Source organism: Carettochelys insculpta, chromosome 9 (genome assembly GCF_033958435.1).
Source record: "Carettochelys insculpta isolate YL-2023 chromosome 9, ASM3395843v1, whole genome shotgun sequence".
Taxonomy (NCBI): domain Eukaryota; kingdom Metazoa; phylum Chordata; order Testudines; family Carettochelyidae; genus Carettochelys; species Carettochelys insculpta.
Genome location: NC_134145.1, coordinates 2,195,816 through 2,223,486, shown reverse-complemented (window position 1 = coordinate 2,223,486; position 27,671 = coordinate 2,195,816). Strand labels below are relative to the sequence as shown.

The window sequence follows — 27,671 nt, the reverse complement described above, 5'->3', positions numbered from 1 at the left end:
CTCTCTCTCTCCCAGCCCAGACTAACTGCTTCCAACTCCCAGTTCCAATTCAAACCCCTCAGGCTCCACCTCCTCCTTTGTCTGCAGTACAAAGGTGTTACCTGGTCATCAAGGTTACCCTCAGCAGGAGCCCCACACCCTCTGTGAGCCACACACACACACACAGGTATCCCCCACTCCATCACAAACAGGCATGACAAAAGCGTGTATTAACTTGCAGATGATACCACTCTGGAAGGGGTGCAACTGCTTTGGAGGACAGGGTCATAATTCAAAGTGATCTGGACAAACTAGAGAAACGGAATGAGGTAAACAGGATGAAATTTAATAAGGACAAATGCAAAGTGCTCCACTTAGAAAGGAACAATCAGCTTCAAACATACAGAATGGTAAGCGACTGTCTAGGAAGGAGCACTGCAGAGAGGGATCTAGGGGTCATAGCGGCCCACAAGCTACATATTAGTCACCAGCATGATGCTGTTGCAAAAAAGCAAACGTGATTCTGGGATGCATTAACAGGAGAGTTGTGAGCAAGACACGAGAGGTCATTCTTCCGCTCTACTCGGCGCTCTTTGGGCCTCGGCTGGAGAGCTGTGTCCAGTTCTGGGCACCACGTTTCAAGAAAGATGTGGAGAAATTGGAGAAGGTCCAGAGAAGAGCGACAAGACTGATTAAAGGCCCAGAGAACATGAGCTGTGAGTGACGACTGAAAGAACTGAGCTTGTTTAGTTTAGAAAAGAGAAGACTTAGGGGGGACATGATAGTGGTTTCAAGTACCTCAAAGAGGGTTAGAAGGAGGAGGGAGAAAAATTGGTCTCCGTGGCCTCTGAGGACAGGACAAGGAGCAATGGTGCAGGACAAGGGAGGTTTAGGTTAGACATTAGGCAAAACTTCCTAACTGTTAGGATAGTCAAATACTGGAATAAATTGCCTGGGGAGGTTGTGGAACCTCCATCACTGGAGACATTTAAGAGCAGGTGAGACAGACACCTCTCGGGGGTGGTCTAGACGGTAGTTGGTCTTGCCATGAGGGCAGGAGACTGGACTCGATGATTCTTGAGGTCCCTTCCAGTCCTAGTGCTCTGTGATTCCACGAAGCCACCCACCACTCAAAAACAGCATGACTCCAGTAACAAGTGAGCAGGGCCCACGGCACATGGATCAACCCGCTGGCTACAAAACCCAGTCTTTAAGAAAATGGGATGGGTGGTGCAAGTAATTAGTCTACGGCCTCTTGCCCTATTTGCAGGGAATGCTGGGAACCTCCCTGGCAGAACAGCATCGCTAGCAAAAATACACACGAGAGTCATGAGCACTGCAGGCACTGCTGCTCTACTGGGCAGAGGAGAAGAGACGCACTCAGCTCAGAGAGCGTGGACGGTGCTGGCACCAGTGGCCAGAGCAGACTCCTGAGAGGGGTTTGTTTTGCTGAGTTTGGGGTTTGAAGAGAGAAATTAAAAATTTAAATAGCTCTCAGCAAAACTCTAGACTCCTCAATTCCACCCCGTTTTCCCACTGGCCACGTCACTCAGCTGTTCTTGGCCTGGGTATCCTCCTCTGTGACACAGGGAGAGTGCCCCTGACCTACAGCCTATGCTGCCCTATCGAGTTCTCTCACATCGTCTCCCCACAGCTGCTCCCCAGGGCAGGCCAGCCAGCCAGCTGTCACCCAAGCCTGCCCAGAGGATGGTGACAGTTTTCAAAGACTCCTGCTCTAGGTCTGCATTCCAGTTGCCATCGTTGGGATTAGAGCTACCGCAGCACCAGTAGGAGACTCTGGGACCCAACTCCCCTCGCAGGGATCTGGCCTCGGTGGCCTCAGAAATGCTCCCTGGGAGGACCGAGCTGCAGAACCTTTCAGTGAGAGGGCCTGTCTCCAGAACCTTAGGTCAGCACCCCTCCCTCTGCTGCTGAAGGTTGGGGCCTGTGGCATCATTTCACGAGCACAAAAGACAACATCTGAATGTCCAAGGTGAAAAACAATCAGGGGAAGAAACACACCCTCCAGCCCTTTGTGCCCATCAACAAGCAGGGGCATAAGCCCATGTTCTTGGTCTTCTTTGCAAGCTACCTTTCAGGGCAGTCTGCAAGGAGGGCCCTAGGTCAGACCCCAAAGGGAAGGCCAAAGGGGAGTGGCAAAATACCACCTGACCCGCACCTGCTCACAGCACAGACCCCCAGAGCAGTACACCCCAAGAAGGTGGCAAAAACCAAAGAACAACCCAATCTGACTCCTCCACAGGGCACCATGGCGCAGCTCCTCCAGGCTGCCTGACACTGACAGGCACCCACCAACAGGGCGTAGGATCCCCAGGCTGCTAGCTCAGCCAAGGCACAGGCAGGCTGCAGATGCACCCTGGCCCCCAGGCCAGCACCCACTGGCATACGTCAGGCAGAGGCAGGTGCTGGGGACAGGGGATGTGGAGGGTGACTAGCCAGGGTGCCAGGGATGGGGTGATGCCCCAGGGGGGAGAATAGCCAGGGTGCCCAGGACACACACAGCACTGTGGTAGCAGGGCAATAGGTGGGGACAGAGGGGGGAGGCGATACTGGTAGGAGGAAGAGGGCCAGGGTGACACAGGGGACGTTACGGGGGGCAGGCAGGAGGGGCAGGGTGACACAGGGGACATGGGGGGATAGTGACACAGAAGGACACGAGGAGTGATGGGGGACGCAGGGGTTATGGCGGATGAGGATGCAGGGGAGTGATAAGGGGCGATGGGGACATAGGGGATGAGGGGAGGGGGACAGGGGAGACAGGGAGTATGGGGGGTGATGGCGGGTGACAGGGGGACACAGGGAGTGATGGGAGACGCAGGGGTTATGGGGGCTGAGGGGAGGGGGACATAGGGGGATGGGGACACAGGGGAGTGATGGGGGTGATAGGGACATTGGGGTGACGGTGAGGGGGTGATGTGGGGACGGGGGGGTAACACGGGGGATGATGGGGGGTGATGGGGACGCAGAGTGGGACAGGGGGACGACGGTGATGGGGGGTGATGGGGACGCGGGGGGTGACGGGGGATGCGGGGATGGTACTGACGGGCGGTGATGGGGGACACGGGGGGGGTGACGGTGACGGGCGGTGACAGTGACGCAGGGGGTGACGGTGACGCGGGGTGATGGGGACGCGGGGGGGTGACCAGGGGACAAGGGGATGATGGTGACAGGGGGGTGATGGGGACGCAGGGGGGGGTGACGCGGGCGGATGACGGTGATGGGGACGCAGGGGGATGGGGACATGGGGGGTGACGGTGGATGATGGGGATGCGGGGGGGTGACGGTGGGTGATGGGGATGAGGGGCGGGTGACGCGGGAGGTGACGGGGGTGATAGGGATGCGGGGGGGCGGGGGGATGACAGTGACGGGTGGTGATGGGGACGCGGGGGGTGACGGTGACGGTGGGTGATGGGGATGCGGGGGGGTGACATGGGAGGTGACGGGGGGTGACGGTGATGGGGACGCTGGGGGTGACACAGGGGGCGGGGGGATGATGGTGACGGGTGGTGATGGGAACGCGGGGGGTGACCCAGGGGCTGACAGTGATGGGGACGCAGGGGGTGACGGGTGGTGATGGGGACGCGGGGGGGTGAAGTGGAGGGATGACGGTGATGGGGATGCGGGGGTGACGGTGACACAGGGGGCGGGGGATGACGGTGATGGGGACGCAGGGGGTGACGGTGACACAGGGGGAGGGGGGTGACGGGGGACGCGGGGGGTGACGGGGACGCAGGGGGCGACGGTGACACAGGGGGGCAGGGGTGATGGGGACGCAGGGGGTGACGGTGACACGGGGGTGATGGTGATGGGGACACGGGGGGTGACGGTGACACGGGGGGTGATGGTGATGGGGGCGCAGGGGGTGACGGGGTGACGGTGATGCGGGGGGTGGGGGGATGACACGGGGGCGGGGGGGTGACGGTGATGGGGACGCGGGCGGCGGGGGGATGACACGGGGGGGTGACGGGGGCTGACGGTGATGGGGACGCGGCGGGATGACGGTGACGGGGACGCGGGGGGGTGACGGTGACACGGGGGGCGGGGGGGTGACGTGAGGGGTGATGGGGACGCGGGGGGTGACATGGGGGTGACGGTGATTCGGACGCGGGGGGGTGACGGTGATGGGGACACGGGGGTTGAGCGGGGATGAGGGGATGACGGTGACGAGTGGTGATGGAGACTCGGGGGGTGACGGTGACACGGGGGCGGGGGGTGACGGGGGTCGAGGGGATGACGGGGGCGGGGGGGTGACGGTGACACGGGGGCGGGGGGGTGACGGTGATGGGGACACGGGGGGCGGGGGGCCCCGCTCACCTGCTCCACGTTCTCCACAGTGAAGTCCAGGCCGGGGGGCGCCGCCGGCTCCCTGCGCTCCATCGCTGCGGGGGGGGCGCTGCTGGCGCCTCAGCGGTACCGGCCCGGCGCGGGGGGCGGCGGCAGCGGCATGGCGGGGTCCGTCCGTCCGGCGGGGGTCGGCCTGTCCGGTCCGGTCCGGGGCGGGGCGGGGCGGGGCGGGGCGGTCCGGAGGGAGCGGCCGCAGGGGGGTGGGACGGGCCGGCGGGGGGGTCCGAGGCCTCCTCGCGCGCCCCAGGGCTCCTCAGGCTGCCTGACAGCGGGGCCGGGCGCCGGGCGGGGGCCTCGCCGGGAAGGGTGTGTCCTGCGCGCTGCCTGACAGCCCGGCCCGGCCCGGCCTGGCCCGCCCGGGGCGGTGCGGGACGGTGCGCTGGCTGCCGCAGGCCCGGCCCGGCTTCGCTTCTAGCTCGCTCCGCCCGGCGCCGAGTGGCACCTTTTCCGTCAGGCGCGACAAGGCCAGCCACAACGAGGACCTGATGCGCACTGCATCATGGGAATTGTAGTTCGGACGCTCCAGCGGCGTGGGGCGGGGCTCCGCCTTCTTCATCTCAGCGCGGGGGGGTGGGGTCAGTGTGCGTAGGGCGGGGGGTGCGGGGGGGCTGAGGGGTACGTGGGGCGGAGCGATAGGTGCGGGGGGAGCTGGGCGTAGGTGGGGCGGGAGGTGTAGGGGGCTGAGGGGTACGTGGGGCGGGGGGTGCTGGGGAGCTGGGGGTGCGGGAGGTGCTGGGGAGCTGGGAGTACGTGGGGCGGGAGGTGCAGGGGGACTGAGGAGTACGTGGGGCAGGAGGTGCTGGGGAGCTGGGGGTGCGGAGGGCTGGGGGGAGCTGGGGTGGGAGGTGCTGGGGAGCTGGGGGGACGTGGGGCAGGGGCTGAGGGGTAAGTGGGGCGGGAGGAACTGGGGGTACATGGGGCGGGAGGTGCGGGGGGCTGAGGGGTAAGTGGAGTGGGAGGGGCTGAGGGGTATATGGGGCAGGAGGTGCAGGGGGCTGAGAGGTACGTGGGGCGGGAGGTGCTGGGGATCTGGGAGTACGTGGGGCGGGAGGTGCTGGGGAGCTGGGAGTACATGGGGCAGGAGGTGCGGGGGGCTGAGGGGTAAGTGGGGCGGGAGGAGCTGGGGGTATGTGGGGCGGGGGGCTGGGGGTACATGGGGTGGGAGGTGCTGGGGAGCTGCGGGTATGTGGGGAGGGAGGTGCGGGGAGGCTGAGGGGTACGTGGGGTGGGAGGTGCGGGGGCCAGGAGTTACATGGGATGGGAAGTGTGGGGTGGGGGCGTACGTGGATGAGGAGGTACGGGGGGAGCTGGGGGTACTGGGGGGCAGGAGAGTGGCTGGTCACTGGGGGGCTCAAGCCCAGGAGCAGGGGTGTGACTCCAGCTGCTGCTCTGGTCAGGGTTGCTGCCGAGTTCTTGGCTGTCCAGGGACAGGGCTGTGTGGGGCTGGACTGGGCTGTGTGGGGCAAGGTTATCCCAGTATTCAGGGTTGGGGGTGTGCTGGGTGGGGGAGCAGCTGGGAGTTGGGGGTTCAGGTGGCCAGCAGGGGGATCCTGGCTGTCCGGGGACAGGGGTGCGTGGGGCTGTGTGGGGCGAGGTCATCCCACAATTCAGGGCTGGGGGTATGCTGGGTGGGGGAGCGGCTGGCTGTTGGGGGCTCAGGCGGGGGGATCCGGCTGTCAGGGGACAGAGAACGCTATCGATGACTTGGTCTCTTTCCCGCCCGGTGGCACCCCCTGTGTGGGCAGCACATTGGCTCTTGGCAGGGCCCAGCCTGTCCACCCACCGTGTAGCAGCCTGTTTTCAGTGCCCCTGAGGTGGAGGTGCGGGGCCTGGGAGGGATACTGCCTGGCCAGCCAGGACTGGGGCGGAGGCGGCCATGGACAGGTCCCCAGCCAGATCCATTCCCATGTCGGGCAGCGACACCCCTTTGTTCCCCCATCAAACACCAGGCCCAGGCTTGGGATGGCTCCCTTGCTCCAGTGGGTTAGGGTGGGGAGGGGGCTGCCCTGCTCTGCCCAGGGCCCAGCACAGTGGGAGAGGCGGGGCAGGAGTCCCCATGCTGGGGTGTGCAGAGGGAATGGGGTATCCCAGAGGAAGAGGGCCAGGGCAGCACTCCAGGAGGGGTGGGTGGGAAAGAGGCCAGGGGCCCATGTGGGGCTGCCCTTAGGACATGGGGACCCCATGCAGCATATTACAGGGGTGCCCCCAGCATACCCCCACTGGCTGCTGGCACATGCAGGGCCGCCTGCGGGGGGGAGGGGGGAGGCAGCAAAGGGAACCACGCAGCTCTGGGGAGTCACGGTGCCACGCGGCGTGCCCCCGAGCCGCTCGCTTGTGCAGAACGTGCCATGCCGCCCCAGCAGCTGTGCACCGGCCGCCCTGCCTTAGCAGACCCGGTGTGCTGGGTGCGCCGGAGCCAACTTGTGGGCCCAGGAGTGCCCCATGCCGCTGCCCAGGCCTATGGATGGCCCTGGGCACACGCAGGTCAGAGGCCAGCTCCAGTTGGACTGGGGGAGCATCGGCACCTGGGAGAAGCATGGGGCAGGATGCCAGCCCCCCTCCCCCTTCCCCCCAGGCACAGCCCCAGCCCAGCCATGTGGCCTGCAACTTTATTGTCACAGAACAATCCAACTGTACAAAAATAGAGTTTCTCCCACCTTTGCAAACGCAACAGGGCAGAATAATACGAAAGGGGCGAGGGCGCCTCAGGGCGAGGGGAAGGGGCTGCTGGCCACAGGCCGCCCCAGCACGGCAAACCAGCCGTGTGCCCCTCCAGCCCAGTGTCAGAAACAGGAGCCGCCGCTCAAGACCAATAAATAAATAACTTAGAGTAATAAATAGTTGGTGCCCACCCTGCCTGGAGCGCCTGCCGGCCCAGCTCCCTGCATGGGCACCAGCAGGCAAAGGCACAGGCTGCCCAGCCTGACAGCAACAGGTGCACGTGCCTGGCTGCTGGTCTTGGCCCTCAGCTGGGCTGGCTGGCACCCGCTGCTCTCCCAGCAGCCCTCAGCCCCACCCTGCGCCCACTGCCCCTGCAGCTGCTGCTCAGCTCAGCTCCAGCTTCCCTGGGAAGGTAAGTCTGCAAGGGCCATGCCCCTTTGCTTGCCCAGCATGAACAACCCTTCCAGAGGGGCTGGGGGAACTGCCCCAGGTTTGAATCCCAGGGAACAGGCCAGGCCACAAGCCGCGAGGAAGGGGGTGTGCCCACGTGCAATGAGGGGCTGGTCTTTCACCAGGCCAGCTCTAGCAAGGGGCTCAGAGGTGGTGGGCGCCAGCTGCTGCCCATGGCTCTGTGGCTGGGCCAGAGCCAGCCAGAGTCTGGGCCAGCTCTCAGCCTTGCAGGGAACCTGTCTGCCCGGGGCCAGGCAGCAGCAGGGGCTGCCTGGTTAGCGCAGGTCTGACTGTGCCACAGGAGCCCTTGGGTTCCCAGCTGCCTGAGCTGGAGCAGACAGGTGCCAGTCCTGCAGCTGGCGTTCTGGGGACAGCTGGACCCTGTGCTAGGCTGCCTGAGCTGGAGCAGACAGGTGCCAGTCCTGCAGCTGGCGTTCTGGGGACAGCTGGACCCTGTGCTAGGCTGCCTGAGCTGGAGCAGACAGGTGCCAGTCCTGCAGCTGGCGTTCTGGGGACAGCTGGACCCTGTGCTAGGCTGCCTGAGCTGGAGCAGACAGGTGCCAGTCCTGCAGCTGGCGTTCTGGGGACAGCTGGACCCTGTGCTAGGCTGACCAAGCTGGCCCTGGGGTCAGGGCGTGGCCAGCTGCTTGGCACTGCAGCGAGCAGGGCAGCACAGTGAGCATGCCCAGCGGGCAGGCACTTCCCCAGCGCTTGCAAACACCGGCCTCCCACGGGCAGCGCCGGGGAAGGGAAAGGGCGGTCCTGCTGCCCCCAGCCCCACATGAGGGGTCCCGCTGCCACATGGCCTCCGCAGAGGTACTCCTGTCCGAGCAGTGGTGCAGGACGAGCGCTTGTCTCCCCTCTGAGCTGCCTGCACGCAGCCCCACCTGCACCGTGGGGCCCAGGGTCTGCCATGGGCTCAGGTGGGCAGCGAGCCTGCAGCCCTGTCAGCCGACGCACTTGCACTCGGCCGCAGAGATGTTCTCCACTGTGCGCCAGGTGTTCTGCACAGTCATGAAGGAGACGTCCTCGTAGCGGGTGGGCCGGCAGCAAGGGTACATGGCCACCTGGTTCTGCCTGATGGCTTTGTGCCGCACCAGGGCGTCCAGCGTCAGGTCGTAGTTGCTGCGGCTGTGGCGGCAGGACCCACTGCAGTACTTGAAGGGCACAATCTCGTCTGACTCGAAGCCCAGCCCCAGGTCCTGCACCTTCACCATCAGCCTGCGGATGCTGCAGCTGGGGCCATCCCTGCGCCTGCCTGGCTTCTTGCCCTTGCTCTGGCCCAGGGGCGAGCGCTCGGCCCGCAGCAGCAGGTCCTGGGCCAGCTCCCCGGCGCCTGCTGCCGTCCTGTTGTCCCCTGGGAACAGAGGGCAGTCAGCCAGAGGAGCCCCCAGCGCTGGCCTGCCCAGAGGCGCTGCCGAGCGTCAGGGGAGCACAGCGTGGGCTGCCGGGGGAACATTCAAATGCCAGCTGGTGCCAGCTGCTGGGCCTCAGTCCCAGCATCAGCCCGGGGCCTAGCAAGCAGCAGGCTCAGAGCCTCCCAAGGCAGCACCCTGCTGCCCTGCCCTCTGGCCAGCCCTCCTGGGGGTCAGGGACCCCTTTGGGGCACCGAGGGTCCCTCTGCCCTGCAGCCCCGGCCCTGGTAGTGCCAGGCAAGCTGGGGCCCACAGAAAGCCCTGCTCCCGGCACAGGAGACATGCCAGGGAGCGTGTGGGGACTGGTCCGTCTAGGCAGTGCTCACCCCCGGGCAGCCTGCAGTGCCCAGCCCTGCCCCTGCCCCACGCACCCCCCCCATCCCACACCTACCAGAGCGGTGGCTCCAGGTGCTGCCCAGTGGCAGTCCCATGCTGTGCTGTGCTGTGGGGCTGGCGGTGCCCAGGCCTCCCGCTGTGGGTGCAGCCCCCAGGGTGGCGTTGCGGTGCCAGGTCCACGGCGTCCCCAGGGCCAGGCTGCTCAGCAGCGACAGCATGGCAAGGGCACCCGGCAGCGCCCCCTCCTGGAACACAACGTGGGCTCAGCAGGGCAGCCGTGCAGCTGGGGCTCAGGCCAGGGGAGGGGGCAGGACCCCTAGGCAAAAGCCGAACTAGCCACAGCTGCAGCCCTCGGTGTGGGGCTTCCCTAGGGCTGCACTCACCCTGGGCCTCTGGCGCAGAGCCCTTGTGGGGCGGACGGCTGCACCCCCTGCTGTCTGCTCCATCCCAGCTGCAATCAGAAAGGGCCAGGGCCAGGGCCAGGCTGAGTGTGACTGGCCCTGGGACTGGGGTTTGGGGGAGAAACCCCCAGCCGCACCACCTGCCCCTGCCCCGGCACACAGTGCCTCCCCACACTCCAGGCTGGCAGCAACCCTGGGCAGCCTAGGCAAAGCGGGGCTACATGGGACAGCACACGTCCCTCTGTCCATTAGCAACACAGCCCCCACCCCGCAAAAGGGACCCCATGGCTATGTCCTACCCAAGACTGACCTCCCCCCGCACACCCCAACACCTCCTATGCCCCAGCCCTGTGCCCAGCTGCTGAGTCCCAGCACTGACCCCCCTGCACACCCCGACACCCCTACGCCCCTGCCCTGTGCCCAGCTGCTGTGCCCCAGTACCGACCCCCCTGCACACCCTGACACCCCTACGCCCCAGCCCTGTGCCCAGCTGCTGAGTCCCAGCACTGACCCCCCTGCACACCCCGACACCCCTACGCCCCTGCCCTGTGCCCAGCTGCTGTGCCCCAGTACCGACCCCCCTGCACACCCTGACACCCCTACACCCCAGCCCTGTGCCCAGCTGCTGAGTCCCAGCACTGACCCCCCTGCACATCCCAACACCCCTACACCCCAGCCCTGTGCCCAGCTGCTGTGCCCCAGCACCGACCCCCCTGCACACCCCGACACCCCCTACACCCCAGCCCTGTGCCCAGCTGCTGAGTCCCAGCACTGACCCCCCTGCACACCCCGACACCCCCTACACCCCAGCCCTGTGCCCAGCTGCTGTGCCCCAGCACTGACCCCCCTGCACACCCCAGCACTCCTACACCCCAGCCCTGTGCCCAGCTGCTGTGCCCCAGCACCGACCCCCCTGCACACCCCGACACCCCCTACACCCCAGCCCTGTGCCCAGCTGCTGAGCCCCAGCACCGACCCCCCCGCACATCCCAGCACTCCTACACCCCAGCCCTGTGCCCAGCTGCTGAGTCCCAGCACTGACCCCCCTGCACACCCCGACACCCCCTACACCCCAGCCCTGTGCCCAGCTGCTGAGTCCCAGCACCGACCCCCCTGCACACCCTGACACCCCTACGCCCCAGCCCTGTGCCCAGCTGCTGTGCCCCAGCACCGACCCCCCTGCACACCCTGACACCCCTACGCCCCAGCCCTGTGCCCAGCTGCTGTGACCCACCACCGACCCCCCTGCACACCCCGACACCCCCTACACCCCAGCCCTGTGCCCAGCTGCTGAGTCCCAGCACTGACCCCCCTGCACACCCCGAAACCCCCTACACCCCAGCCCTGTGCCCAGCTGCTGAGTCCCAGCACTGACCCCCCTTACACACCCCAACACCCCTACACCCCAGCCCTGTGCCCAGCTGCTGTGCCCCAGCACCGACCCCCCTGCACACCCCGACAACCCCTATGTCCCAGCCCTGTGCCCAGCTGCTGTGCCCCAGCACCGACCCCCCTGCACACCCCGACAACCCCTACGCCCCAGCCCTGTGCCCAGCTGCTGAGCCCCAGCACCGACCCCCCCGCACACCCTGACACCCCTACGCCCCAGCCCTGTGCCCAGCTGCTGTGCCCCAGCACCGACCCCCCTGCACACCCCGACACCCCCTACACCCCAGCCCTGTGCCCAGCTGCTGAGTCCCAGCACCGACCCCCCTGCACACCCCGACACCCCTACGCCCCAGCCCTGTGCCCAGCTGCTGTGCCCCAGCACCGACCCCCCTGCACACCCCGACACCCCCTACACCCCAGCCCTGTGCCCAGCTGCTGTGCCCCAGCACCGACCCCCCTGCACACCCCGACACCCCCTACACCCCAGCCCTGTGCCCAGCTGCTGAGCCCCAGCACCGACCCCCCTGCACACCCCGACACCCCCTACACCCCAGCCCTGTGCCCAGCTGCTGTGCCCCAGCACCGACCCCCCTGCACACCCCGACACCCCCTACACCCCAGCCCTGTGCCCAGCTGCTGTGTCCCAGCACTGACCCCCCTTACACACCCCAACACCCCTACACCCCAGCCCTGTGCCCAGCTGCTGTGCCCCAGCACTGACCCCCCTTACACACCCCAACACCCCTACACCCCAGCCCTGTGCCCAGCTGCTGTGCCCCAGCACCGACCCCCCTGCACACCCCGACACCCCCTACACCCCAGCCCTGTGCCCAGCTGCTGTGCCCCAGCACTGACCCCCCTTACACACCCCAACACCCCTACACCCCAGCCCTGTGCCCAGCTGCTGAGCCCCAGCACCGACCCCCCTGCACACCCCGACACCCCCTACGCCCCAGCCCTGTGCCCAGCTGCTGAGTCCCAGCACTAACCCCCCTGCACACCCCGACACCCCTACGCCCCAGCCCTGTGCCCAGCTGCTGAGTCCCAGCACTGACCCCCCTGCACACCCCGACACCCCCTACACCCCAGCCCTGTGCCCAGCTGCTGAGCCCCAGCACCGACCCCCCCGCACTCCTACACCCCAGCCCTGTGCCCAGCTGCTGAGTCCCAGCACCGACCCCCCTGCACACCCTGACACCCCTACGCCCCAGCCCTGTGCCCAGCTGCTGTGCCCCAGCACCGACCCCCCCGCACTCCTACACCCCAGCCCTGTGCCCAGCTGCTGTGCCCCAGCACTGACCCCCTCCGCACACCCCGACAACCCCTATGTCCCAGCCCTGTGCCCAGCTGCTGTGCCCCAGCACTGACCCCCCTGCACACCCTGACACCCCCTACACCCCAGCCCTGTGCCCAGCTGCTGTGCCCCAGCACTGACCCCCCTTACACACCCCGACACCCCTACACCCCAGCCCTGTGCCCAGCTGCTGAGCCCCAGCACCGACCCCCCCGCACATCCCAGCACTCCTACACCCCAGCCCTGTGCCCAGCTGCTGTGACCCACCACCGACCCCCCCGCACATCCCAGCACTCCTACACCCCAGCCCTGTGCCCAGCTGCTGTGCCCCAGCACCAACCCCCCTGCACACCCCGACACCCCCTACACCCCAGCCCTGTGCCCAGCTGCTGAGCCCCAGCACCGACCCCCCTGCACACCCTGACACCCCTACGCCCCAGCCCTGTGCCCAGCTGCTGTGCCCCAGCACCGACCCCCTCCGCACACCCCGACAACCCCTATGTCCCAGCCCTGTGCCCAGCTGCTGTGCCCCAGCACTGACCCCCCTGCACACCCCGACACCCCCTACACCCCAGCCCTGTGCCCAGCTGCTGTGCCCCAGCACTGACCCCCCTGCACACCCCAACACCCCCTACACCCCAGCCCTGTGCCCAGCTGCTGTGCCCCAGCACTGACCCCCCTGCACACCCCGACACCCCCTACACCCCAGCCCTGTGCCCAGCTGCTGTGACCCAGCACCGACCCCCCTGCACACCCCGACACCCCCTACACCCCAGCCCTGTGCCCAGCTGCTGAGCCCCAGCACCGACCCCCCTGCACACCCCGACACCCCTACGCCCCTGCCCTGTGCCCAGCTGCTGTGCCCCAGCACCGACCCCCTCCGCACACCCCGACACCCCCTATGTCCCAGCCCTGTGCCCAGCTGCTGTGCCCCAGCACTGACCCCCCTTACACACCCCAACACCCCTACACCCCAGCCCTGTGCCCAGCTGCTGTGCCCCAGCACTGACCCCCCTGCACACCCTGACACCCCCTACACCCCAGCCCTGTGCCCAGCTGCTGTGCCCCAGCACTGACCCCCTCCGCACACCCCGACAACCCCTATGTCCCAGCCCTGTGCCCAGCTGCTGTGCCCCAGCACTGACCCCCCTGCACACCCTGACACCCCTACACCCCAGCCCTGTGCCCAGCTGCTGAGCCCCAGCACCGACCCCCCTGCACACCCTGACACCCCCTACACCCCAGCCCTGTGCCCAGCTGCTGTGACCCAGCACCGACCCCCCTGCACACCCCGACACCCCCACGCCCCAGCCCTGTGCCCAGCTGCTGTGCCCGAGCACTGACCCCCCTTACACACCCCAACACCCCTACACCCCAGCCCTGTGCCCAGCTGCTGTGCCCCAGCACCGACCCCCCTGCACACCCCGACACCCCTACGCCCCTGCCCTGTGCCCAGCTGCTGTGCCCCAGCACCGACCCCCTCCGCACACCCCGACACCCCCTATGTCCCAGCCCTGTGCCCAGCTGCTGTGCCCCAGCACTGACCCCCCTTACACACCCCAACACCCCTACACCCCAGCCCTGTGCCCAGCTGCTGTGCCCCAGCACTGACCCCCCTGCACACCCTGACACCCCCTACACCCCAGCCCTGTGCCCAGCTGCTGTGCCCCAGCACTGACCCCCTCCGCACACCCCGACAACCCCTATGTCCCAGCCCTGTGCCCAGCTGCTGTGCCCCAGCACTGACCCCCCTGCACACCCTGACACCCCTACACCCCAGCCCTGTGCCCAGCTGCTGAGCCCCAGCACCGACCCCCCTGCACACCCTGACACCCCCTACACCCCAGCCCTGTGCCCAGCTGCTGTGACCCAGCACCGACCCCCCTGCACACCCCGACACCCCCAAGCCCCAGCCCTGTGCCCAGCTGCTGTGCCCGAGCACTGACCCCCCTTACACACCCCAACACCCCTACACCCCAGCCCTGTGCCCAGCTGCTGTGCCCCAGCACCGACCCCCCTGCACACCCCAACACCCCCTACGCCCCAGCCCTGTGCCCAGCTGCTGTGCCCCAGCACTGACCCCCCTGCACACCCCGACACCCCCTACACCCCAGCCCTGTGCCCAGCTGCTGTGCCCCAGCACTGACCCCCCTGCACACCCCGACACCCCCTACACCCCAGCCCTGTGCCCAGCTGCTGTGCCCCAGCACCGACCCCCCTGCACACCCCGACACCCCTACACCCCAGCCCTGTGCCCAGCTGCTGTGCCCCAGCACCGACCCCCCTGCACACCCCGACACCCCTACACCCCAGCCCTGTGCCCAGCTGCTGAGTCCCAGCACCGACCCCCCTGCACACCCCGACACCCCCTACACCCCAGCCCTGTGCCCAGCTGCTGAGCCCCAGCACCGACCCCCCTGCACACCCTGACACCCCCTACACCCCAGCCCTGTGCCCAGCTGCTGTGACCCAGCACCGACCCCCCTGCACACCCCAACACCCCTACACCCCAGCCCTGTGCCCAGCTGCTGTGCCCCAGCACTGACCCCCCTGCACACCCCGACACCCCTACGCCCCTGCCCTGTGCCCAGCTGCTGTGCCCCAGCACCGACCCCCCTGCACACCCCGACACCCCTACGCCCCAGCCCTGTGCCCAGCTGCTGTGCCCCAGCACCGACCCCCCTGCACACCCCGACACCCCCTACACCCCAGCCCTGTGCCCAGCTGCTGTGCCCCAGCACCGACCCCCCTGCACACCCCGACACCCCCTACACCCCAGCCCTGTGCCCAGCTGCTGTGCCCCAGCACCGACCCCCCTGCACACCCCGACACCCCCTACACCCCAGCCCTGTGCCCAGCTGCTGAGTCCCAGCACCGACCCCCCTGCACACCCTGACACCCCTACGCCCCTGCCCTGTACCCAGCTGCTGTGCCCCAGCACTGACCCCCCTTACACACCCCAACACCCCCTACACCCCAGCCCTGTGCCCAGCTGCTGTGCCCCAGCACCGACCCCCCTGCACACCCCGACACCCCCTACGCCCCAGCCCTGTGCCCAGCTGCTGTGACCCACCACCGACCCCCCTGCACACCCCGACACCCCCTACACCCCAGCCCTGTGCCCAGCTGATGTGACCCAGCACCGACCCCCCTGCACACCCCGACACCCCCTACACCCCAGCCCTGTGCCCAGCTGCTGTGCCCCAGCACTGACCCCCCTTACACACCCCAACACCCCTACACCCCAGCCCTGTGCCCAGCTGCTGTGCCCCAGCACCGACCCCCCTGCACACCCCAACACCCCCTACGCCCCAGCCCTGTGCCCAGCTGCTGTGCCCCAGCACCGACCCCCCTGCACACCCCAACACCCCAGCCCTGTGCCCAGCTGCTGAGTCCCAGCACCGACCCCCCTGCACACCCCGACACCCCCTACACCCCAGCCCTGTGCCCAGCTGCTGAGCCCCAGCACCGACCCCCCTGCACACCCCGACACCCCAGCCCTGTGCCCAGCTGCTGAGCCCCAGCACCGACCCCCCTGCACACCCCAACACCCCCTACACCCCAGCCCTGTGCCCAGCTGCTGAGTCCCAGCACCGACCCCCCTGCACACCCCGACACCCCCTACACCCCAGCCCTGTGCCCAGCTGCTGAGCCCCAGCACCGACCCCCCTGCACACCCCGACACCCCCTACACCCCAGCCCTGTGCCCAGCTGCTGTGCCCCAGCACCGACCCCCCTGCACACCCCGACACCCCCTACACCCCAGCCCTGTGCCCAGCTGCTGAGTCCCAGCACCGACCCCCCTGCACACCCCGACACCCCCTACACCCCAGCCCTGTACCCAGCTGCTGTGCCCCAGCACCGACCCCCCTGCACACCCCAACACCCCCTACACCCCAGCCCTGTGCCCAGCTGCTGAGTCCCAGCACCGACCCCCCTGCACACCCCGACACCCCCTACACCCCAGCCCTGTGCCCAGCTGCTGAGCCCCAGCACCGACCCCCCTGCACACCCTGACACCCCTACGCCCCAGCCCTGTGCCCAGCTGCTGAGCCCCAGCACCGACCCCCCTGCACACCCCGACACCCCCTACGCCCCAGCCCTGTGCCCAGCTGCTGTGACCCACCACCGACCCCCCTGCACACCCCGACACCCCCTACACCCCAGCCCTGTGCCCAGCTGCTGAGTCCCAGCACCGACCCCCCTGCACACCCCGACACCCCTACGCCCCAGCCCTGTGCCCAGCTGCTGAGCCCCAGCACCGACCCCCCTGCACACCCCGACACCCCCTACGCCCCAGCCCTGTGCCCAGCTGCTGTGCCCCAGCACCAACCCCCCTGCACACCCTGACACCCCTACGCCCCCGCCCTGTGCCCAGCTGCTGTGCCCCAGCACTGACCCCCTCCGCACACCCCGACAACCCCTATGTCCCAGCCCTGTGCCCAGCTGCTGTGCCCCAGCACTGACCCCCCTGCACACCCTGACACCCCTACACCCCAGCCCTGTGCCCAGCTGCTGAGCCCCAGCACCGACCCCCCTGCACACCCCGACACCCCCTACACCCCAGCCCTGTGCCCAGCTGCTGTGCCCCAGCACTGACCCCCCTGCACACCCCGACAACCCCTACACCCCAGCCCTGTGCCCAGCTGCTGTGACCCAGCACCGACCCCCCTGCACACCCCGACACCCCCTACACCCCAGCCCTGTGCCCAGCTGCTGAGTCCCAGCACTGACCCCCCTGCACACCCCGACACCCCCCTACACCCCAGCCCTGTGCCCAGCTGCTGTGACCCAGCACCGACCCCCCTGCACACCCCGACACCCCCTACACCCCAGCCCTGTGCCCAGCTGCTGAGCCCCAGCACCAACCCCCCTGCACACCCCGACACCCCTACACCCCAGCCCTGTGCCCAGCTGCTGAGCCCCAGCACTGACCCCCCTGCACACCCCAGCACTCCTACACCCCAGCCCTGTGCCCAGCTGCTGTGCCCCAGCACCGACCCCCCTGCACACCCCGACACCCCCTACACCCCAGCCCTGTGCCCAGCTGCTGAGCCCCAGCACCGACCCCCCTGCACACCCCGACACCCCTACACCCCAGCCCTGTGCCCAGCTGCTGAGCCCCAGCACTGACCCCCCTGCACACCCCAGCACTCCTACACCCCAGCCCTGTGCCCAGCTGCTGAGCCCCAGCACCGACCCCCCTGCACACCCCGACACCCCCTACACCCCAGCCCTGTGCCCAGCTGCTGAGTCCCAGCACCGACCCCCCCGCACATCCCAGCACCCCCTACACCCCAGCCCTGTGCCCAGCTGCTGTGCCCCAGCACCGACCCCCCTGCACACCCTGACACCCCCTACACCCCAGCCCTGTGCCCAGCTGCTGAGTCCCAGCACCGACCCCCCTGCACACCCCGACACCCCTACGCCCCAGCCCTGTGCCCAGCTGCTGAGTCCCAGCACTGACCCCCCTGCACACCCCGACACCCCCTACACCCCAGCCCTGTGCCCAGCTGCTGTGCCCCAGCACCGACCCCCCTGCACACCCCGACACCCCTACGCCCCAGCCCTGTGCCCAGCTGCTGTGCCCCAGCACTGACCCCCCTGCACACCCTGACACCCCTACGCCCCAGCCCTGTGCCCAGCTGCTGTGCCCCAGCACCGACCCCCCTGCACACCCCGACACCCCCTACACCCCAGCCCTGTGCCCAGCTGCTGTGCCCCAGCACTGACCCCCCTGCACACCCTGACACCCCTACGCCCCAGCCCTGTGCCCAGCTGCTGAGCCCCAGCACTGACCCCCCCGCACATCCCAGCTCTCCTACACCCCAGCCCTGTGCCCAGCTGCTGTGTCCCAGCACTGACCCCCCTGCATACCCTGACACCCCTACGCCCCAGCCCTGTGCCCAGCTGCTGTGCCCCAGCACCGACCCCCCCGCACATCCCAGCTCTCCTACACCCCAGCCCTGTGCCCAGCTGCTGTGTCCCAGCACTGACTCCCTCTGCACACCCCTACGCCCCAGCCCTGTGCCCAGCTCCTGTGCCCCAGCACTGACCCCCGCCCCGCACACCCCTATGCCTAGTGCCCCAGGGACAGGCTGGGGGAGGTGGGACCCACTGAGCGCTGTGAGGCCTTGTCTGTGCTCAGAGCATGTTCATGACTCCCACTGCCCCCACCTTCACACCATCGCCAGGTGAGGGGAGCAGCCTGCCCCCCCAGCCCAGTGTGCTCCCCGCAAGAACCCCCAGCCCTGCCCACCCCCCGGCCTCTGCCCCAGCTCAGTGCCTCCTGGCCCTGTTGTCACACGACTGGGCTTTTGCCTTGGGGACAGAAGCTGTTCCATGTGCCCAGCGTATCTATAGGCCCCAGAGCGAGAGTGTGTGGGGTCGGGGGGTGTCGAAGGGAAGCTGAGGATGCCCTGAACCTGCGTGTGCCGCTCACACGGCTGTGCCGAGTGCCGGGGTGCAGTTCTAGCTGTTAGCTCTGTCCTGGTGTTAGCAACACCTGAGTGCTCAGCGTCACATGGGGGTGGCCTCAGCCCCAGCAGGATGAATGGACTCTGCACAAAGGCTCAGGCACCGACCCCACATCCCAGAGGCTCAGGACTCCACAGTGGGCTGCAGCCCACTGGTCAGGTGGCCTGGGCTGAGCAAAGGCACTGAAACCAGCTGCCCGACATCCGGCCCACCTACCATGTGCTGGCCAAACCTGTCCCCGAGGGCATTCTGCCGCAGCCGCTCACCTGCGCCAGGTGGGGCAGCCCCTCAAGGCCTATGGGAGGAAGAAAAGGCTTTTGCCCTGGACAAGAAGGGACCATGAGGTGGACCTAGCAGTGCCCATCTTGGCCTTTTGTCTGCTGGCTCCTGTGCCCGTCTGCAAGGGTTCACGTCCCAGCGTGTTGACCCCAGCGGGCCGGACCTACAGTTCTGCAGCAGCTGAAACTGTGACCTGAAATGGACTCTCAGCCTTTCAGGACGCAGCAAACGCCACAGCTGGCTGCATCCGTGGCTGCAGTCGATGCATGTAAAGCGTTGCTTTAACAGGAGTTCTCGCTACCTGTTCTTTCTTCTTCAGTAACAAACCCTCAGCTATTTAGGCCGGAAGGATTGGCCCACTGGGTTGTTTTGGGTAAGAGCCAATATCTATTGACAGGGGCCTGGGGCTGGGCCCTTTGGGGCCCGGGACAATCTGTGCAGTGTTTGGTGAAACAGGTTTCAGAACCTCTCACCAAAGCTGGGGGGGCTGGGCTGGGCTGGGCTGGCAGCAGCTGGGAAGTCTGCGGGTTTGCTTGTGTGGCTTCTGGCTGGCCAGCAGGACTGGCAGAGGTACGTTTGTGGCTGGTTGGATTTGCCTTAGTGAGAAGCAGATCCCAGCCTGGAACTGTGAGTGGACTGGTTTTAAGCAACAAAACCCTGGATTGATTTTTCTGGCTGAGCCCAGAGACCCCGTCCTATTACACCTGCCCATCACACCCTATACACCCCTCCGAACCTCCAGCCCTGCCTGTCGCGCCTGGCCTCTGCCCCAGCCCCTCAAAAGCCCCAGCCCTGCCCGTCACACCTGGCCTCTGCCCCAGCCCCTCAAAAGCCCCAGCCCTGCCCGTCACACCTGGCCTCTGCCCCAGCCCAGTGCCCCTGCTGGTCCCCCAGCCCTGCCACCACACCTGGCCTCTGCCCCAGCCCCCCCAAACCACCAACCTGGCCCATTGTGCCTGGCCTCTGCCCCAGCCCTGAGCTTCCAGCCCTTCCCAGGTCAGGGACACACACACACTTCTTGGCCCTGCGACGGCCTGCCACGGAGCAGCACCACACCTGCCCCAGGTGTGCAGAGCAGCCCCCACACCAGTCCTGCCCTGGTCTAGGGCCTGGGACCCTCCTGCCCAGGCGCCGGACCTGGCCCTGAGCTCCCCCGGCTCACGCTGTGTCTGCCGAGATGCTTGTCTCCCGCACTCCCCATTCCCAGGAGCAGAGCAGCCGCAGCCCTGCCACAGACACTGCCATCCACCCCCGGAGCCCCGGCTGCCAGCAGTGGGGCAGGACCCTATTAACTGGCCATTGCCAGCAGCCCCAGGGGGCCACACTGGCTCATGCTTGGTCCCAGAGCCTGGCAGAGGTGGGCGCCGTGCCTCTCCCCCAGGAATAGCACTCACTCGCAAACTGATTCTCACCCGCTTCCCAGCAGGACTCAGCCAGGGCAGGCAAGGAGGCGGGTGAGCACTGAGCTCGGCAGGAGACGGGCGACCGTAAGCTGGCTCCCGCCCTACGAGCCGGGTGCAGGGGCTGGGTAGAGGGACACAGCTCCTAACCCTGGGCCAAGCACCTGCAGCCCGGCCTGGCTTCTGCCCAGATGGGGAAGGGGGAAGGGAGAAGGCGCTGGCCCACCTGCTCTGCCTGCACTCAGTGGCCAGCCAGGCCCGTGGGCAGCAGGAAGCCAGCCAGGCCACGGCACAAGTGCCCTGGGCACCAGGCTCAAGGCAGCTCCCAGGAGCAATGGCCTCGCTGCCTGTCCTGTGCAGAGTGGCCTGGCCGTGGGCAGGGAGCCCAGCCCACACTGCAGGAAGGCAGAGTGGTGCTGCCAGGAGCGCTGTGCATGGCGTTTGGCCCCAGCCCCCACGTGTGTACCCAGTCCTGGGCCACACCTGCTCTGGGCAGTGAGTGCGCAGGGCCATCCCCTCTGGCTGGGCCCCTCCGGGCGCTCGGCGGTGCTGGGCCAGGGGCCATCCCCTCTGGCTGGGCCCCTCCGGGCGCTCGGCGGTGCTGGGCCAGGGCCATCCCCTCTGGCTGGGCCCCTCCGGGCGCTCGGCGGTGCTGGGCCAGGGCCATCCCCTCTGGCTGGGCCCCTCCGGGCGCTCGGCGGTGCTGGGCCAGGGCCGTCCCCTCTGGCTGGGCCCCTCCGGGCGCTCGGCGGTGCTGGGCCGGGGCCATCCCCTCTGGCTGGGCCCCTCCGGGCGCTCGGCGGTGCTGGGCCAGGGCCATCCCCTCTGGCTGGGCCCCTCCGGGCGCTCGGCGATGCTGGGCCGGGGCCATCCCCTCTGGCTGGGCCCCTCCGGGCGCTCGGCGGTGCTGGGCCGGGGCCATCCCCTCTGGCTGGGCCCCTCCGGGCGCTCGGCGGTGCTGGGCCGGGGCCGTCCCCTCTGGCTGGGCCCCTCCGGGCGCTCGGCGATGCTGGGCCGGGGCCGTCCCCTCTGGCTGGGCCCCTCCGGGCGCTCGGCGGTGCTGGGCCGGGGCCGTCCCCTCTGGCTGGGCCCCTCCGGGCGCTCGGCGGTGCTGGGCCGGGGCCGTCCCCTCTGGCTGGGCCCCTCCGGGCGCTCGGCGGTGCTGGGCCGGGGCCGTCCCCTCTGGCTGGGCCCCTCCGGGCGCTCGGCGGTGCTGGGCCGGGGCCGTCCCCTCTGGCTGGGCCCCTCCGGGCGCTCGGCGGTGCTGGGCCGGGGCCGTCCCCTCTGGCTGGGCCCCTCCGGGCGCTCGGCGGTGCTGGGCCGGGGCCGTCCCCTCTGGCTGGGCCCCTCCGGGCGCTCGGCGGTGCTGGGCCAGGGCCATCCCCTCTGGCTGGGCCCCTCCGGGCGCTCGGCAATGCTGGGCCAGGGCCGTCCCCTCTGGCTGGGCCCCTCCGGGCGCTCGGCGGTGCTGGGCCAGGGCCATCCCCTCTGGCTGGGCCCCTCCGGGCGCTCGGCGATGCTGGGCCGGGGCCGTCCCCTCTGGCTGGGCCCCTCCGGGCGCTCGGCGATGCTGGGCCGGGGCCGTCCCCCTCTGGCTGGGCCCCTCCGGGCGCTCGGCGGTGCTGGGCCGAGGCCGTCCCCTCTGGCTGGGCCCCTCCGGGCGCTCGGCGGTGCTGGGCCAGGGCCATCCCCTCTGGCTGGGCCCCTCCGGGCGCTCGGCGATGCTGGGCTGGGGCTGTCCCCGCCGGCTGTGTGTCCCGGCTGCTAAGACACTGGCAGGGTCTCTGCCCAGCTGCAGCCATGGGCTGGGGGGCTGGGAGCCCCCGCACAGGGTCCCACTGGGGCCTCCTCCCATGTGCCAGGGCTGTCTGAGCTGCACTGCCCCTCTGCCCCGGAGGGTGGCAGCACAGACCCAGCCTGCAGCAGCCCTGCGCCCTGTCCCTGCACACCAGCCCTCCTGCACTAGGGCCAAGGGAGAGGCAGAGGTGCAGCCAGAGACCCCCCCACATGCTCGACAGACACCAGCCCCCAGGGCTTCCCCCACCCCCAGTGCCACGAGACAGGTGGGTGGACAGGTGGGCGCTGGCAGCCCAGCACCGAGCACAGCACCAGAGGGGTGTCCCATCCCGTCCCGTCCCGTCCCACCCACCCTGAATGGGGGCCGGGCTCAGGCTCAAGGCCCAGGACACGACAGCACCTGCCTGGCCAGGCCCAGTGGGGCCGAGCTTGGAGCCCTGGGGGAAGGAGCGTGCAGGCAGCCCAGAGTGCTGGCTCCCTGCAGGCCAGGTGTGCCCACCTCTGCCAGGCTCTGGGACCAAGCGCACAGCAGGGCAGCCACGTAAGGGCTAGGCAGGCAGCCTTCCCCGTCCCTGGGGAGGGAGCCACAACAGAACCAGAGATGCCTGGGTACCAAGAGAGGGCCAGCAGGCTGCGGCCGGGGGGTTGGGGGAGGCCGGGGCCAGGGGAAGGCAGGCTGCGGCCGGGGGGTTGGGGGAGGCCGGGGCCAGGGGAAGGCAGGCTGCGGCCGGGGGGCTGGGGGAGGCCGGGGCCAGGGGAAGGCAGGCTGCGGCCGGGGGGTTGGGGGAGGCCGGGGCCAGGGGAAGGCAGGCTGCGGCCGGGGGGCTGGGGGAGGCCGGGGCCAGGGGAAGGCTGGCTGCGGCCGGGGGGGCTGGGGGAGGCCGTGGCCAGGGGAAGGCAGGCTGCGGCCGGGGGGCTGGGGGAGGCCGTGGCCAGGGGAAGGCAGGCTGCGGCCGGGGGGCTGGGGGAGGCCGTGGCCAGGGGAAGGCAGGCTGCGGCCGGGGGGCTGGGGGAGGCCGTGGCCAGGGGAAGGCAGGCTGCGGCCGGGGGGCTGGGGGAGGCCGTGGCCAGGGGAAGGCTGGCTGCGGCCGGGGGGCTGGGGGAGGCCGGGGCCAGGGGAAGGCTGGCTGCGGCCGGGGGGCTGGTGGAGGCCGTGGCCAGGGGAAGGCAGGCTGCGGCCGGGGGGCTGGGGGAGGCCGTGGCCAGGGGAAGGCAGGCTGCGGCCGGGGGGCTGGGGGAGGCCGGGGCCAGGGGAAGGCTGGCTGCAGCCGGGGGGCTGGGGGAGGCCGGGGCCAGGGGAAGGCTGGCTGCGGCCGGGGGGCTGGGGGAGGCCGTGACCAGGGGAAGGCAGGCTGCGGCCAGGGGGCTGGGGGAGGCCGTGGCCAGGGGAAGGCAGGCTGCGGCCAGGGGGCTGGGGGAGGCCGGGGCCAGGGGAAGGCAGGCTGAGGCTGAGGCAGCGGAGGGAGGCCGGGGCCAGGGGAAGGCAGGCTGCGGCCGGGGGGCTGGGGGAGGCCGTGGCCAGGGGAAGGCTGGCTGAGGCTGAGGCAGCGGAGGGAGGCCGGGGCCAGGGGAAGGCTGGCTGCAGCCGGGGGGCTGGGGGAGGCCGTGGCCAGGGGAAGGCTGGCTGCAGCCGGGGGGCTGGGGGAGGCCGGGGCCAGGGGAAGGCTGGCTGCAGCCAGGGGGCTGGGGGAGGCCGTGGCCAGGGGAAGGCTGGCTGCAGCCGGGGGGCTGGGGGAGGCCGTGGCCAGGGGAAGGCAGGCTGCGGCCAGGGGGCTGGGGGAGGCCGTGGCCAGGGGAAGGCTGGCTGCGGCCAGGGGGCTGGGGGAGGCCGTGGCCAGGGGAAGGCTGGCTGCGGCCGGGGGGCTGGGGGAGGCCGTGGCCAGGGGAAGGCAGGCTGCGGCCAGGGGGCTGGGGGAGGCCGTGGCCAGGGGAAGGCTGGCTGAGGCTGAGGCAGCGGAGGGAGGCCGGGGCCAGGGGAAGGCTGGCTGCAGCCGGGGGGCTGGGGGAGGCCGTGGCCAGGGGAAGGCAGGCTGCGGCCAGGGGGCTGGGGGAGGCCGTGGCCAGGGGAAGGCAGGCTGCGGCCAGGGGGCTGGGGGAGGCCGTGGCCAGGGGAAGGCTGGCTGCAGCCGGGGGGCTGGGGGAGGCCGTGGCCAGGGGAAGGCAGGCTGCGGCCGAGGTGGCGGGGGGAGGCCAGGGCCAGGCCCAGAGGCGGAGGGAAGCAGGCGTCTCTGGAGGGGTTTTGGCAGTGGCAGAGCACCCCAGGCTGGAGGATGGCGCAGGGGAGGCTGCAGCAGCTGGGCAGCGAATGGGCCGAGCAGGGACTCCCTGGGACAGCCGCTGTGGAGAGGCAGGGGTGGCCAGAGGGCCAGCAGGGCACAGGGAAGCTGCCCTGCAGGGCCTGGAAAGCGAGTGCCACCTTGGGGGCCTGAGCAAGGCTGAGGCTGCCCAAAAAGGAGCCAGAGCTGGCGCTGTGGGACAGGGACCCTGCAGGAGCAGGTACCTGCTACCTGCTGGGCACAGGGCAGCTGCTGCCGAGCCCTGGCCTGCACTCGCATGGGGCTTGTCTGCTGCCCCCGGCTGCTGCCCCTCAGCCCCAGTGCAACGCCTGGCCTGAGCAGTCGCCCACCCTAGTGCCCCACGCTGCCAGCTGGGTGGGCATCTGTTCTCCTGGCAGCCTGTGGGGCTGGGGGAGACACTGCTGGAGCTGTGCTAGGGCCATCCCGCCAGGCTGCGGGGCTCTTCCAGGCTCCCCCCGAGCCCCAGGCTGCTGGGAGTTGTGGCTCTCGTGCCCTGGGCTGCCCCGGCCTGACTCGCGCCAGGCCTCAGCAGGCGGCACGCTGCAGAAAGGGGTGCGGGCTGGGGCTCGAGCCCGGCCTCCGGCGCCTGCTGCAGGGGGGAGGTTCCGGCAGGACTGATGCTCACGTTCCCACCCAATGCTTGTGAATGAGAGCGTGACGCGCTCCCCGGGCTGGGACCCAGCCTCCTGCCTGGGCTCACGCTGTGGGCCCCAGCTGCCCAGCGGGACTCCCCCAGCCCCAGGTGCTGCCCGGCCAGCAGGCAAGCACAGCCTATGGGCCAGCCGGTGCTGGCAGGGCAGGTGTGTGTCAGGGCAGCTCTGCCCCACATGGACCCCTAGCTTCCCCTTCCTCCTGCCCCTCAAGCCGCAAGCTAGGACTTGGGGGCACCCAGGGGACACACCTGCCCCACACGTCCCAGGCAGGCCAGCTTTGTCCTCCAGTAACACCCCCTCCCCCACGGCAGGGCAGCAATCCTCCTAATTACCCCCACCCCTCCTCCACAGCAGGGCAGGGGCAGGGGCAGAGACCCCCCTAGTTACCCCGCCCCTCCCCACAGCGGGGCAGCGCCCCTCCCGCAAACGCCCCGCCACGGCCCCTCGAGCCCCCTGCGGCCGCCAGAGGGCCAAGGTCCCCGGCTGCGGGGCACAGACCGCCCGGCCCAAGAAAGACAAACCGATACCTCCTGACCCCGCCAGCCGGACAGACACGCGGACGGGCCCCCCCAGCCAGCCGGACAGACACGCGGACGGCCCCCCCCAGCCAGCCGGACAGACACGGGGACAGTCCCCCCCGCCAGCCGGACAGACACGCGGACCGCCCCCCCCCAGCCAGCCGGACAGACACACTGACCGCCCCCCCCCGCCAGCCGGACAGACACACGGACCTACCCCCCAGCCAGCCGGACAGACACGCGGACCGCCCCCCCCAGCCAGCCGGACAGACACGCGGACCTACCCCCCCGCCAGCCGGACAGACACGGGGACAACCCCCCCCCCGGCAGCCGGACAGACACGCGGACCTACCCCCCCGCCAGCCGGACAGACACGGGGACAACCCCCCCCCGGCAGCCGGACAGACACGCGGACCTACCCCCCCGCCAGCCGGACAGACACACTGACCGCCCCCCCAGCCAGTCGGACAGACACGCGGACACCCCACCCCGCCCCAGCCGGACAGACACACGGACCGCCCCCCCCGCCAGCCGGACGGACACGCGGACAACCCCCCCCCCCGGCAGCCGGACAGACACGCGGACAACCCCCCCCGGCAGCCGGACAGACACACGCCCCCCCGCCGCCAGGGACTGCCCCCTGGTTCCGGAGACCCCCCCGGCCGGGGACTGACGGACACCCCTCCCCGGACGGGGGCCCCGGTACCTCTTGGCGGCGGCGCGGGCGCATCCCGCGGGGTCCGGCGCTCACCCGGCCGCGGGGGCCATGGCCCGGCCCGGGGCGCCCCTGGTCCGCATGGCCCCGCGGGCAGGTGCTCGGCGCTGCGCGGCGCGGCCGCAGGAGGGAGCGGGGCGCAGCGGCTCCGGGGCCGGCCGGGCGGGCTGGGACCTGCGGCTGCCGGCGGGGCTCACGGGCGGCCTCTGGGAGGCAGGAGCCGGCTCCATCCTCCGGCCCGGCCCGGCCTGGCCGCGGCTGGTGTCAAATTCCAGCGGGCCCGTCACCTGATCCGGGCGGGGCGGGGCCGAGCCGGGGCACCCCGGGCCGGGAGTCCCCCTCACTGCCGGGACAGACACACGGACTCCCGCCCCCTCGCGGGCCCCGACGGACACACAGACACCCCCCCCGCCGGCCTGGCCAGGACAGACACACGGACTCCCCACCCCCACTACCGAGACAGACACACGGATTCCCCACCCCCACTGCCGAGACAGACACACGGACCCGCCGCCCCGCCTGGCCAGGACAGACACACGGACCCCCCCACCCCCACTGCCGGGACAGACAAACGGACTCCCCTCCACCACCATCTGGGACAGACACACAGGAGCCCCCCCGACCCCCAGCCGGGACAGACACACGGACTCCCCTCCACCACCATCTGGGACAGACACACAGGAGCCCCCCCGACCCCCAGCCGGGACAGACACACAGGAGGCCCCCCCCCACCCCCACCACTGCCAGCCGGGACAGACACATGGACTCCCGCCCCCTCGCGGGCCCCGACGGACACATGGACCCCCCCACCAGCCAGGATGCATGGACACTGCTCCTCGCCAGCAGATGCAAGGATTCACCCCACCCTACCCCCAAGCTGAACCAGACGTACAGACCCCCGTTCCCCACCAGCCGAGGTGCAGGGACCCCCCCCCCCGGGGGATCAGACATGGGGACATCCCTCCCGTCGCCCGCAGGGACAGACACAGCCTTGCTCTGACCTTTGGGTGGGGGCCGGCTTCTGGGTACCAGAGCCTGGGGCGGGGGCTGCGATGGGGCCCAGGGGGCCTAGCAGCCCCTAGGTGGGTGAGCTTGGGACCCCAGGCCATTTGGGGGACACAACCTGGGTGCCAGGGTGGGTGGCTACTCGGGGAGTACAGGTCTCGGCCCTCAGGCTCAGCCTGACCTGTGGGGCCCTTTGCCCGCTCTCAGGCTGGGTCCCAGTGGGTGCATATGAACCCCCCC

General features: G+C 69.7%; 1 protein-coding gene across 3 annotated transcripts in view; it reads right to left on the bottom strand.

Moving 5' to 3' along the window:
* IPO13 (importin 13) overlaps window positions 1-26,668 on the bottom strand; it is a 90,132-nt gene extending 63,464 nt beyond the window's left edge. Inside the window, exon 1 of one of the 3 annotated variants that reach the window (XM_075002773.1) lies at window positions 26,418-26,668. In XM_075002773.1, coding sequence (XP_074858874.1) covers window positions 26,418-26,441 — 24 coding nt within the window. In that variant the 5' untranslated portion in view covers window positions 26,442-26,668. Of the gene's footprint in view, window positions 1-4,314; window positions 4,571-26,417 lie in introns of those variants that run through there. The other 2 variants (XM_075002771.1, XM_075002770.1) reach the window with 2 other exon arrangements.
* Window positions 26,669-27,671: the final 1,003 nt, after the last annotated feature.